Raw genomic sequence first — 13,627 nt, forward strand, 5'->3', positions numbered from 1 at the left:
TTGTGAAATAAAGCAGGATAAATATTGAAAACAAATCAATTTTTCCCATTTTTTTTATCCGCAGTCTACAGACCATATAAACCTGCATTTACCACAGATAACAAACTTTGTCATAGATAATATTGACAATATTCTTTCGGCGCACTTATTATTAAGGCAGTAGCCTTAATAAATATAAATAATAATGCAATCTCTATCTCCGTAGTTAATTCAAACTTTCAAGATTCAGTGAGATTCGTTTACATTAGCACCAAAATGTCTGTCAAAAAAAATAATACTTATGTTATTGCTTTACTAATCCATTCTTATTTGTATTGCTTATTTTTACCAGTGTTGATTGCTTTTATTATTTCGTCCAAGGTACAAATCTAGCTTCTCGAAAAGAATAGGTACACAATTTTCGTCGAATTGCTTGTCGTAAAATTATCGACTGAGGTAAATAAATAAAATAAATTGATAAAAAATCCGTGATTGTGTTTTTATTTTTAGAATGTAAATTTTATTTTAAAGACAAATTCAGACTAAAATTTTAACATCAATGTTAACGAATCCTTTTCATTATATTCGCGTATACAGTAGATCAATTTAACTATCTCAATTTTTAAATTTAGTTATCCATTCATATATTCATTAAGTATCCAACATAGTTCAGTAAATAAGCAAATAGAAGTAACAATGGGTAGGCTGCTGAGGCCTTAAGATCCTGGAATGCAGACCACGGTCGGTAGGCGAAGCGTAGTACGCGCGCCAGCATAGTGGACATATGACCTTATGGTGGTCGGATAACACGGGATGCACGCCGTTCTAGCAAATCTTATTGGAAATCTATGGGGAAGACCTTTATCCAGCTGTGGACATCCAACGGCTGAAGTGATGGTTATGAATATTAGTAGAAGCCAATTGGCAAAATTTGCATTTTTTAAATTTGTTATAGCTAATTATAGTATAACTTATACCGGCTTGTTTGAACTCGTTCGAAGTGGTTTGTTTCCAGCATCTTCCAATTACCTTAACAAAGTCATCGGTCAACCTCATAGACAAAAATATGTGGATCATTTGGATGGGGTTCTTATTTCACACAAAAGAAAAATTGATTTGTTCCCAAATAAAAATAAGACATGTACAAACAACAAATAAAATTTATTTTTATTAAACATTTTCGAAAATAAGATCTGCTTATACATTATACATAAAAATATTATTACAATGGTGTAGCAAATGCATTTACATTACGAATATTACTCTAAATGGTTAAAAACTAATTACTGCTGAGAGATTTCACGCTCTATCCTATAGTATAAAATAAAAATTATGGCACATTAAAAAATCTATCACAAATAAAGATTTATAGCCAAAGCTAAGAGTAGAGTTGAAGCATTTCATGTGTAGTGCAAAGGATGTAAGGATAAGATTCTTCAAGGTCATCTACCTCTGTTCACCAAGATGCCTTTTCAAGATCACGAGCAAAGGATTACGAGTTTGCTTGGAGTAGATTCTTTAAGGAGTTGGATTAGCTAGAATAAGGCCAACCTTGACATAAAATGTCCGGCTGTCTGCCTGTCATACAGACAGCCCAAACAGACAATCTCTAGTCTTAACATAATAATACTTGTATATGATTAAACATTTTTTATTACTATAGCATTGTAAAAAATTGACTTTTATAGGAACTTCAAATGATTTAGTTAACAATGGTCCATTTGGATGGCTTCTCACATTTACCTGAATCAGGGCATAATCTGTTAAATGTGGTACTACTATCGAAGCCTAGTATCTCTCTCTCTTCTTGTATCCGAAATGAGAAAGTGCTCTCATGTGTCCCTATGAAATATGCAGCATGAGAACATATTATCTGTTCTATTATTGCTACTCCTCCATCTTTGTAGAGTTCTATGTCCTTGTTATTAGGTTTATAAAAGTATACCTTATATCCTAGATTCCTTAGTTCATTATCTAATTTCTCCTTTTCCTTTGTGGATGCATCTGTGGCTACAAAAACCTTATTTACATTTGGTGTAAAGTCTACAATTGCTTTATGTACCTGTTGCGCAGTTCCATGTATGGAAGGAATGTCATTATATCTGCTGTGAACAAAATCTTGTCTTCTCCAATGAATGGCTACGTAACTAGTACATTTCTCCTTTTTACATTTTAGAAATTGGGACATAAAATTTTTAGCTATTCTCACCAAGTCATCATTAAACACCATACTCTTCCTGCAATCCCAATAAGCTTTAGTTCCATATGTATCATGCAAAGGTATTTCTCCATGAGAGAACATGACATACTTGTCTGCCGGATGCTGGGTAACCAATTCCCAAAGCATTGATATCTTGCCTTGAAAATTAACACACTCCACTTCCTTAGCTGTAATATTTTTGTATCCCCAAAAATTTCCATCATATTTACAATCATCGACAGTCTCCCATTTTTCATCGAAAACACCATTTTCAAACGCGTTTTCGTAATTATGCAAGACATACAGACGATCTATTTCAAACTTCATCGCTATTGTTTTGGAAAACAATTCATGTAGATCCATTACAGGCGCGTAGGATTTTAGAGAATCCATGTTAAAAAATGTATTCCAGGGCATTGGTTTACTGTTGTATTTTTGCGACTTCCAGTGGTATAATCGATGCCATGGCGGTAAAACAAGACGCCAATTTAATCTTCTACCGCTCTTCTGCGCTTCGGCCAGCATTATTGCAAATCTCATATAAACGTCCCTTCGTAAATTAAATCCTTCTGGTGGATTAACATCGTAAAACAAATACCTTAATTCAGAGTCATTATTTCCACAGCTTTTTGATTCTATACTACAGAATCCCTCGTCTACATTTTCTCCAGCAGTTCCTATGAATAAAAACGTGTATATTACAACGAAATTAACGATTTTTAACATAAACTTGTATGAAAACATTTTGTTTCGAATTTATGACATTGTTTACAGAATTCACAACTCGAGTCTAATCGTTCATTTTTTTTACTCAACGTCTAACATATAAATTTGTTTTATGTCCAATAAATGTCTTTTATTGACATTTAAATTAAACATTGATATAATGCCTATAACACATAAATTTATTGTTAATTAATATGGAATTATTAAATCAACGCCCATCTTTTTATGTTAGTTTTAAATATTTTAGATTTTGGTTTTAGGTTTAGTATCTTTCATGTCTACATAAAAAGTTTTCGATATTTTCACTTTACTAAAAATTCATGTTTGAACTATCCTTGCACTATTGAGATCAGAAAACATGTAAATACTACTCAATACAAAATACTCTAGTAGTAATGTTTAATACTGGTTTAAGGTTCATAGCCAAATGAAACTTTAAACAATAGAGATGTAAATAAATATAACTAAATATAATTATTTATACTTATTAACTTCCGAGTCATTTCTATAATTTAATATTATTTTACATATTTTGCTGTGTTATCTGTGCAAATACTTTGTATGCTACCTGTGATATAATTTCCTTAGCCCAATTTCAACTGATGTCATTTTCATGTCACTCATGGAGATCTTTGTGAAACCGAACTGATGCGGTTTTCTTAGTTATTTAACTAAATTAATCAGTATTTACACAATTCTCGTTTAAGTTTAGTGAATATGGAATTAAATGATGTTATAGTTAACCAGCCTGTGGTTATTGATAACGTAATTACTTCAATATTAGTTATTATTGATCCACGATTTTGTCGTACTGGCATACTTACGTTTTAGTTTCTTTCTTTTATTACCTATTTGTAAAAACTCTAATTAAAACATATTGTAGCGTTAATATTGTTCATAGTTCTATTTAATAATGTTTATTTTGATGTTAAAATATATATAATATAGTATGACTCATAATTCTTGTTGGCTTAGTTTTGTTTTCATTATTGTGACACGTTCCAGGGATCTGGAGTCATCAAAGCAGGCTTTGCAGGTGATCAAATACCAAAATGCCGGTTTCCAAATTAGTACGTATCAGTATTTCATAATAAATATAATTTAGTTTCTATAACCAGTGACCATAAACAGTGCATCAAGTCACTTTGAGCATATTAATTGGTTTTGTTATACGACTGACTCTGGGACATTGCGTATGTCGACTATGTTTCTATTTTAAATAAATACTAATGAAAACTGTTTTAAAAGTTTAAGACTGTTAATGTGTATATATGAATGAAATTTTTTTGCAAAACAATTTTGCAGATTGTGAAATTTATGTTTATTCAGAATAAATAATTTCTAACATTCTCCAACTTAATTAGGATATTAAGAATAACATATTTGTAATCATAATCTATCTGGTTCCTGGAGTAATATATATCTGTCCCGGTAAGTACAGGTGAATGGTTATAGGTATATACAATTTAAAGTTTTCCAGTGTCTCCCAGGATGATTGATAGTTATTATCTTCAATTTTGTTATTATCAGACTGCCAAGAGGTTTCCATCAGACCCTCGATTGCCTACAATGACGTTGAACTATGACGTTATTTGTGTGCAGCCGTCTCTAGCCTAGAGAGCTGCCACAGTTGCGAGCTTGTCATTTATCAGCAGCTTGGTTATGCGACATTTTGTGCCATGGTTGGCTTTTGTCTAACTACTATAGAAATCCCAGTGGGCTCTTTAAATTGCTAGTGATATTGTTGAGGTTCACTGATGAACCTAGGTGGCCTTTCAGGATGCTAATCCTGTACATTGGAGTATTACAAAAGCAGCATTCTCTTCCCCTTCCCAGCATGGTCTGCACTGAGGGCATGTTTACTTCAATCACACTCAAGTTGGAGTAACATACAAGTTTTACTTCCAGTATTGGTCGCCCAAAACATGTCCGTGTGATGGCAGGAGCATTGGAAGGCGAGCTCTTTGTCGGCCCAAGGGCAGAGGAGCATCGCGGGCTGCTTAGTATCAAATATCCAATGGAACATGGTATAGTCACTGACTGGAATGATATGGAACGAGTGTGGAGTTATATTTATGGTAAGGTAAGTTCATATGATTGTTTTCCAATAATACAATAAAGATTCCAGAGATGGCCAAACTGAGGCACGTGAGCCACATGTCACTCTTTGAATAATTACTTTTGACTCCTGTTGATTGTCAAATTTTTTCAATATTTAAATTTATATAACCAAAGTCAACTCTTGGGAAATCAAAACAAATTACTGGTGTGAATAATAATTATTATTATTCGCGAAATCCGAATTGGTACTGTTGTTTAAATAATTTCTATAAATATGATTTTATGAAAAAACATTGTTTTGTGTGTTTTAAATGCGTATTCAATTGTGTCTTGCGAAAATTTTAAATTTCGAAAAATAACTTGCACTGAAGAGAATGGTCACTCCTGATATGTATTATCTACATAGGAATTTTTAAAGTTCCCATGGTGGTCTAGCTGTCCAGTGTAGACTTAACAAGGGTCTATCTTAACATGACCGTAAGCTGGGGTCCATGAAAAAGTTACTGCTTTCAATATTAATAACTTAAATTTCTGCTCAACTTCATCTTTTGAAGTTGGCAGATAATATTTTAAAAATTTTAGCAATAGGCAATATTTAAAAATAGCTTATTCTTTGTTGAAGACTACCATTATTGGTGGATCCCTTATCTGTAGCTTTTTATTTTAAAATTATCTACTTTTGTAATCCTAGAAATGTTTACCTCCTGTATAATTAAAATACTAGTATGTTTGATTAAATAAATCTTGTCTAACAGGACCAACTATCGACATTCTCTGAAGAGCATCCAGTGCTGCTAACGGAAGCACCTCTCAACCCTCGTCGCAATCGGGAGAAAGCAGCAGAAGTGTTCTTCGAGACCTTCAATGTACCAGCTCTCTTCCTTTCGATGCAGGCTGTTCTTAGTTTGTAAGTACCTTTTTAAATAAAAATGGTCGGTTTTAACTTACATTTCTACAATCTAGCAACCATGGTTCCAGTAAAAATATTTCTATGGTATTGTAGCAATTTCCTTGAGTGAAATGTTCTAAATACCATTAATAATAAGTAAAAAAGAAATGTTATATATAGAAATACATGAGGCAGTCTTATTGCTCCAGGCGTTCTCTACCAGATAATCTTTATACGGAGAATTGAAGAAGAAATTTTTTTAATGCAGTCTCAACTATAGCTGTTTACCATCAGCTTGGGAACCTAATGCCTCCTCAGTCCTTCTTGGATAGAATTTTTTGGTAAAAGGAATATTCCTACCAAATACCAAAGTCTCTAATGATTCTTAGAAATCTCTTATACAGGTAGATTGGTTATAGATGTGAAAGTTTAGAAGGGTGAGTGTGTAGCTCAGTGATTCCCAAAGTGGTCTATATTGATCCCTAGGGGTTTGTGACAACCTGCAAGGGGTCTATGTCAGCGAAAAAAAATTTGGGGTCCATGAAATTAAAATGGGGGTCCACAGACTGGACATCATTAGCTGAGGAGATTTAAGATTTACCCTTACAAAATTGACGCCAAATGTTGATAATTTATTATTAAAGCATCAGGTTCATCCTTCTCACTAAAAATATTGACTTATTGCTTATGTTATTTTATTTATAGTTTATATGTTTATTTAATGTTACATTTATTTTACATAACTGATACAAAAATTTATTTTGAGTAGTTTTAATTTAAATTCAGTTAATAAATGTATAAATTAACATTTGGTTTTACTTTAAGTTTTTAACACTAAACTTCACTACAGTTAGAAATTTACAGGAAATCAATATCAGGTAAGTAGGGGGTCTACCCAACACGGAAAAACATGGCAAGAGGTGTACGACACAAAAAAGTTTGGGAAACTCTGGTGTAGCTCATTAGTCGGCAAAAAGCACGAAAGTTTTTACACCTATTTCCAATCAGCCTGTATAGATCACTCTGTAACATTACAATATTTTTAATTGGTAACCAGTAATTACATGCAGTATAAAGTCTGCAAGGACAGTGTTTAAACAATAATTTGTTCTGATATGAAGTTAGCCGAAGTTTGAAAACACTTTCCTACAAAATTGTTGTAATGGTAATGTTATTTTATCTTCTGAAACCATAGATTTTTGGACAGAGTGCACCTGTAATTAATCATTTAGAACATATATTATATTGTTTTATAGATATGCTACTGGCCGGACCACAGGTGTGGTCTTGGACTCCGGGGATGGAGTTACTCATGCAGTGCCTATCTACGAAGGTTTTGCTATGCCGCACAGCATCATGAGGGTTGATGTAGCTGGACGTGATGTCACCAGATATCTTCGGTGAGTTTTGCAAGTGGGTTCCTCTTATCATTGGAGATAACATGTTTTTAAGTAATATTTCTGTCACAAGTTTCCACTCATTTACACATTTACAGCTTCACCTGGTATATTAAATACCAGTCAAAAGCGAAACATTGAAAGGGTTATGATATTATAATTACATATATAAGTAATTACAGCAACACCTTGCTTTGCGTCGTTTCGTTTTGCGTTTTTTTTCGAAGTTGCGTCGCGGCTTAATTAGTACTAATTTTAACTGTGCGTCGTAAGATTTTCAAGGTTGCGTTGTTTTGGGTTCGAGTCTTTAAATTTTTTTTTCTAAATAAATTTATTTATATATATATATATATATATATTTATATATATATATATATATGATCGAATAGTAATAACAATTATTCACATCGGTAATTTGTTGCGATTTCCCAAGAGCTGACGCAGGTTACATAAATTTAAATGTTGGAATAATTCCAGAATCAAGCGCAGCCAAAAATATTCCAAAGAGCCGCAGTTTGATAACCCCTGCCATATACAGTTGTCGACAAGTTACTGAACTTCATGTATGCCACGTAAAGAGAAACATGCTGAAGCCTATGCCCAGCAGTGGATGTTTTTAACCATAGTTGAAGGAATTAATCGCGTTTGATTCTCTTTCAGACTTCTGCTCCGTAAAGAAGGTGTAAACCTTCGCACTTCAGCGGAACTGGAGATAGTTAAGGCTATCAAGGAGCGTGCTTGCTACCTGTCCCCGAACCCTCTGAAGGAGGAAAGCATGGACTCGGAGCGTGCACAGTACATTCTTCCTGATGGAACACAGTTAGAGGTATTACTTAGTTTTCTATAGCTCCCAAAAAACTAATTCCTTAAAGGTCTAAGAACAAAGAACATCTAATAATCTAGTTGGTGAAAATGAATTCCAGTGTATTGCAAGGAGTGGTCCTTATTCAATAAGCCAACAGTGTAAGTGAATATCAGCAGGACCTCCAGTTCTAGACTTAGGTCTCTCCATAAATCCACGAACGACTGGTTGGAAGAAGCACACCCATGGGTCCATGGTATCCTCTTCAGAATCTTAAGACTCCATCTGTCATATATTCAGGGTGCCATGTAACCTGCCTATTGCCTCTTCAACTTATCAATCCGTCACATTTGACTTTTTGAAATTTGAAACACAGTGCATAGCCCTCTCCATCATGGCCCTAAGTGGGTGACCATATCTCTTACTTCCAATAATAATTATAAGTAATATTTCTATTCCCTTACAGATTGGTCCAGCCAGGTTCCGTGCTCCAGAGGTGCTGTTCAGGCCAGACCTTATTGGTGAAGAGTGTGAAGGTGAGGAAATTAGATTGTATCTCTAGAGATAGCATAGATATGCGGCACCAGTCCAGTGCAGTGATGATGGATGTATGACACGTCTTTTCTTTATACAAATTCAAAATATGTCTATACAAGTATTGACACACAAATATCATTTACATACACTTGGGTCATTAAATATTTTTAACGTTATAAGGTCAATGTGGTCAGTGAAAAAGCTACCACCAGCTCTGAATAGATCTGATGATAATAGCTGGCCAGAAATTTAGTTGCTCTATTTAACCCATAATAGCCTAGAGTTTCAATTTTGATACCAATCTTTTAAACCAAATGTTCACATTACTATTAGTTTTTTTTTATAGGTTGGCTGTACGTATTTTACTGTTGTATAATATTCTATCCAACGAAATTAAAAAAAAAAATCTTTTTTTCCCTTCATCTAGAAGACCCTCAAGCAAACACAGTAATATTAAAAAAAATTCACTTTCGTAAATCAGGCTATTAAGGGTTAAATTAAATTTAACAATTTTGGATGTGTACATTACAATATCAACAATGTAAATTAGACAAGCCAAGCTTCACACATTGCAATCAACTAGAAACTGTTGTATGCTGTAATAAGATTTATTTAATAATGTCCTTTGAATTTTAAATATAAAATCAAGAAAAACAATGTAATAATATAAATTTTGAAAGCACTTTTTGACAGAACAGTAACATCTGGCAGTACAAAGTATTCAATAACAGATATTAAACAATAAATGATTTTAAATATATAGTAATAAATAAAACACTTTCTTTCTCCCCCATTGTCATTACGTTATTTTTTATTTCTAAAACCAATGATTTTTGGATAGGGTGTTGTAATATATATTGCCAGCATTCACCGCCTTTAAATCTTTTACACTTACCATCAATAGACCTGATTATCTAAGGCATGAGGACCGGTGGCTGAGGACCTAAGGCACTGAATATATATCTTGAATAATATTTAAATGATAAGAATCCTTGGCAGTGATGTCGCTTGATTATTTTGATTTCATTTAGGCTATATCTGATAAAGTGTATATATATAAATCTGTGATCAAATTTGTTAAAAAATGTGATGTTGTGGAGTTTCTTCATGTTTCCTCTACAACTGTAACACCTTCCGAAGCAGAGTGAAAAATAAAATAGATTAAAAAAAATAAGTAAATAAGTTGATGATCAATAAGAGTTCTGTTAAAAGTTCTTATCGGATCCTTTGAATCAGCGAAGGTCAATGAATACCAAGTGTTAAAAGTGAATGGTGTTCCAGGTCTACATGAGGTGCTGATGTTCGCGATCCAGAAGTCTGACATGGATCTTCGCAAGGTGCTGTACCAGAACATAGTCCTGAGCGGCGGATCTACCCTCTTCCGTGGTTTTGGTGACCGACTTCTAGCGGAAATCCGTCGCCTGGCGCCCAAAGATATGAAGATCAGGGTAAGATACTTCCGTTTCAAAAATTTACGTTATTCAGTTTCATCATCAAGTCAGCAAATAGATGTCCACTTCAAAGGCATGGCAGCAGCAAAAGAATGAAGGTCACCAACATAGGTGAAAAAAATGGGTATTATAAACTAGCAGAAGGTGGGGTAAATATGGTACGAAGCAGTTATGTCCGAGAGCTGCACATTCTTAAGCGACCACAAGCTGTAAGATGCGGCGTGGGTCAGCCATCTCTACATGGACCAACGGCATAGTCATTCACAATCATCGCGGTGATATTTGGTTGAGGCCTCTGCCTTGCAGTGGGCGTCTATCATCATGATGATGAGAGGAAGAAGTCTGTTTGGTGAAGGTGAAAGCTCTAGGTATTTGATTTATGCATCCTTCATATGTGGATGCATATATCTCTAATTCATCAACATTTCAGCCACAGAACATCCACTGCTGGATATAGGCCTTCTACATTCCCAATAGGACCGGTTAGAAGCAACATTCAGCCTCTTCCGACAAGCCTAATAATCTTCTGTACATAACGTCCTATGTTTGTGGTTCCGTGGTCACTCCAGAACATTAAAGTCCTAGCGGCTATTCATCTATGAGACATGTACACTGCTCTACTTCTGTAAATCCTTTGGCCTATGTTATTTCCGTAATGAACATGGCGTAAATACTGTCATTCGAAATTTTAACTGAATTAACATCACTTTGCTTTAAAATAATAATTTCTCTATTTATTTATTTTTATTTAATTTCAATGCACAAAAATACAATGTTTGTAAATATTGCAACTGTTATACTGTTTGTTGGTTTTGGCGCTTTCTTTTATACAGTTTCATATACACACATATACAGTTTTATATATATACATTAAAAAAATGCCCCTACTAATTTCTTTTCCCCCGATTGGTTCTAATAGAGAAACTATGAACCTAACCATCTTCATGGTTCGTTAAGTGAAGAACAAAGTTAATTATGCTTTTGTGACAGATCTCAGCACCCCAGGAGCGTCTGTACTCCACGTGGATAGGAGGATCCATCCTGGCGTCGCTGGACACCTTCCGCAAGATGTGGGTCTCCAAACGAGAGTACGACGAAGAGGGACACAGAGCTGTCCACCGCAAGACGTTCTAGACTTTATTTCTATAGCTTTAGCGTTCATTTTGCATTGAATGATGAGATTACGTTTGTACGGAATTATAGGACGATATCAATAGTATGGATATGCCTCTTGTAACTAACATTCTAAGCTATTTTTTAATCATAATACAGGTGATTGTGATTTTCATGAATAATTGTTTTAGAATAAAACGATTTAAAACAATTATGTTTATTAAACTAATAAATATGTAGGGCAGCTAATAAAATACACGTGGGAGGTAATTACAGGTTAGTGTTTCAAGTTACACTCTCTAGAGAGTGCATTAGGCGAAGTGCCTTGTGTGCTCTGTCACCTAAAACCCAGTGAAGGAATTAAAAAATATGGGATTGCTAACTATCGGCCGTATTGATATATGATACACATATATGTAAGGAGTTTATATATAAAAATAAAGGCAAAAGGTGGACGGATTACACCTAGTGTGTGTGTATATACATGACTATATATATAGACATTATATCGTAATTAATTGCGATAGTAAATGCACAAAAATATCCCAATAATACAGCAGTATCACTGAGATTACGTATATTTTAATATCTTAATTGAATAATTAATAAAAATGATGGTTGTACTAAATGTATTATTTACGATATACATTTTTACCACGCTTACAATTGGCACTAAAATATTTTAAGTATACTTACATGTATCACAATATCTTTAATACTGTAGGTTCTGCTTTGGCATATCCATATTATTACAACGGACATTCCGAAATATGCTACGCAATGCGCAGAGTCGGCATTATTAACTTATTTAAGCGATAAAGTTTATATAAATATATATCTAAATCACGTAATAATGTGTTTTATTACTTTCCTTTTTATTTAGCTATGGTAGGGACTTCCCTTCGGTGAAGCCATATTACTATCCTACTTGGAATTTTAGAGTATTTTGAAACCGTGTAAAATATATATATTGGTTGATACAAAATATTATTCAGTATATTTTTATTTATTTATTAACAGCTCGTGTAGCGCCCGTGTGCAATGAAACCTTGGCGCCCCCTAGGCCTGACCCTCCTCCCCCTGCCGCGGCTACAACTATTAACTTTGTCGTCGTAACAAGAAAGTTTTTCATATTCCAACAAGTTTTTTTATAAGAAGTATAGCTTACAGTATATAATATAGAGCTATAATAGAGCGTGTCACGTCATTGTTGTACCATAAAGGTCCAAGACGATGCTCTTAGCAGTCTCAGGGAGCGCCGCGGCGCCCGTGTACATCGCACACCCTAAAGTTCTTTGAAGTTTTTCCTATTGTATATATTGTATAGTTCACACAAAGAACTATTAACACCTTTAAGTCGAGTCTTAGATATATAACATTTTCTTCTCCTTTTGGTATTTTTGTTGTGTCTGTTACAGTTCTAGAGGAGCACAATTAGATACACTATACAACTAAACATAATTCTCTTTGAGTAAATGTGAAGTTAAAATAAATAAATTGTTTTTTTTTCAGGAAGCTTCCCATATTTGTGATACAATTATGATCCATATTATTATTTAAATTATTATCAGATGTTATAATTAAAATAAAAGTAAGTCTAGGTCTAATTCAAATTAAATACGTATTGTTTAACTCCTGTCTAGTTTGACAGTTGTCTGTAGAATCCGGCGTCCATTTTAAAATTTTTCCCGCAAATTTGATTTCTCTGTTACCATAATGAAATAATATTGTTTGTATCTATTATAGCGAAGATATATTACATAATGATAATGGAGTCGATCGTTCGCCGCACGAGATGGCCTTGACCGCTTCGTTGTAATAATAATTAAGTACAACTCACTACATTATTAATTATAGGTTATAGATGTAAAAAAAATTATAGGTGTACTCCTTTGTTTGCAAAAAGTTTTAAACCTTTTTTTATTTTCAATAATTCTAAATAAACTGTCCGCTCAGAAATATGTTATATCATTTTTTTTTCGATCAGACTTCTGGTATGAAATTATATAGTTTGTATGGACATAAATAATTTTGTATTAATACAAAATTTGAAAACGATTTTTATTGCTTTACCGTAAAAGTTCTTCATTCGCGGTGTGTATATTCCATAAATATGCCGCCAATACAAAATGCTAGTTTATATGGGATCATAGGGATATATACGTTGCTAGGTATAAAAATTAATTGACGATTTTGAAAATTTTGATTAAGTATCTTAAGGCTTAAACAATGATATGACCTACTGAGTCTGCATGTTTCTTCTTCGACCAAATCGTCGCCTTTCATCAAGCGACTAGATGGTCAGACACGGATAAATCGTTAAAAAAATATTATTTTAATTTCTTACCGGGCGTATATTACATATTTCCAGTGATAAGCACAAGTATAAAACTCTACATGTCATACTATAATTTAACCCTTAAATGCATAATGATGCAAATCTGCAACATACAACTTAAATGGTATAAGTAG

General features: G+C 33.6%; 2 protein-coding genes across 2 annotated transcripts; one reads left to right on the plus strand and one right to left on the minus strand.

The window, feature by feature from the left end:
• Positions 1-1,217: 1,217 nt before the first annotated feature.
• O-fut2 (O-fucosyltransferase 2) lies at positions 1,218-2,947 on the minus strand. Its single transcript, XM_068769770.1, has one exon. The coding sequence runs from the start codon at positions 2,921-2,923 to the stop codon at positions 1,682-1,684; it is 1,242 nt and encodes a 413-aa protein (XP_068625871.1). The 5' UTR covers positions 2,924-2,947; the 3' UTR covers positions 1,218-1,681.
• Positions 2,948-3,515: 568 nt separating this feature from the next.
• Positions 3,516-11,409, plus strand: Arp1 (Actin-related protein 1). Its single transcript, XM_068769771.1, has 9 exons — positions 3,516-3,670; positions 3,911-3,975; positions 4,814-4,988; positions 5,722-5,873; positions 7,112-7,255; positions 7,913-8,078; positions 8,521-8,590; positions 9,873-10,039; positions 11,033-11,409. Exons 1-9 carry the CDS (start codon positions 3,623-3,625, stop codon positions 11,174-11,176), a joined length of 1,131 nt encoding a protein of 376 aa, XP_068625872.1. The 5' UTR covers positions 3,516-3,622; the 3' UTR covers positions 11,177-11,409.
• Positions 11,410-13,627: the final 2,218 nt, after the last annotated feature.

This window comes from Battus philenor, unplaced genomic scaffold (genome assembly GCF_028537555.1).
Source record: "Battus philenor isolate CCGP_79_NKW_IND1 unplaced genomic scaffold, ilBatPhil1.0.hap1 SCAF_29, whole genome shotgun sequence".
Taxonomy (NCBI): domain Eukaryota; kingdom Metazoa; phylum Arthropoda; class Insecta; order Lepidoptera; family Papilionidae; genus Battus; species Battus philenor.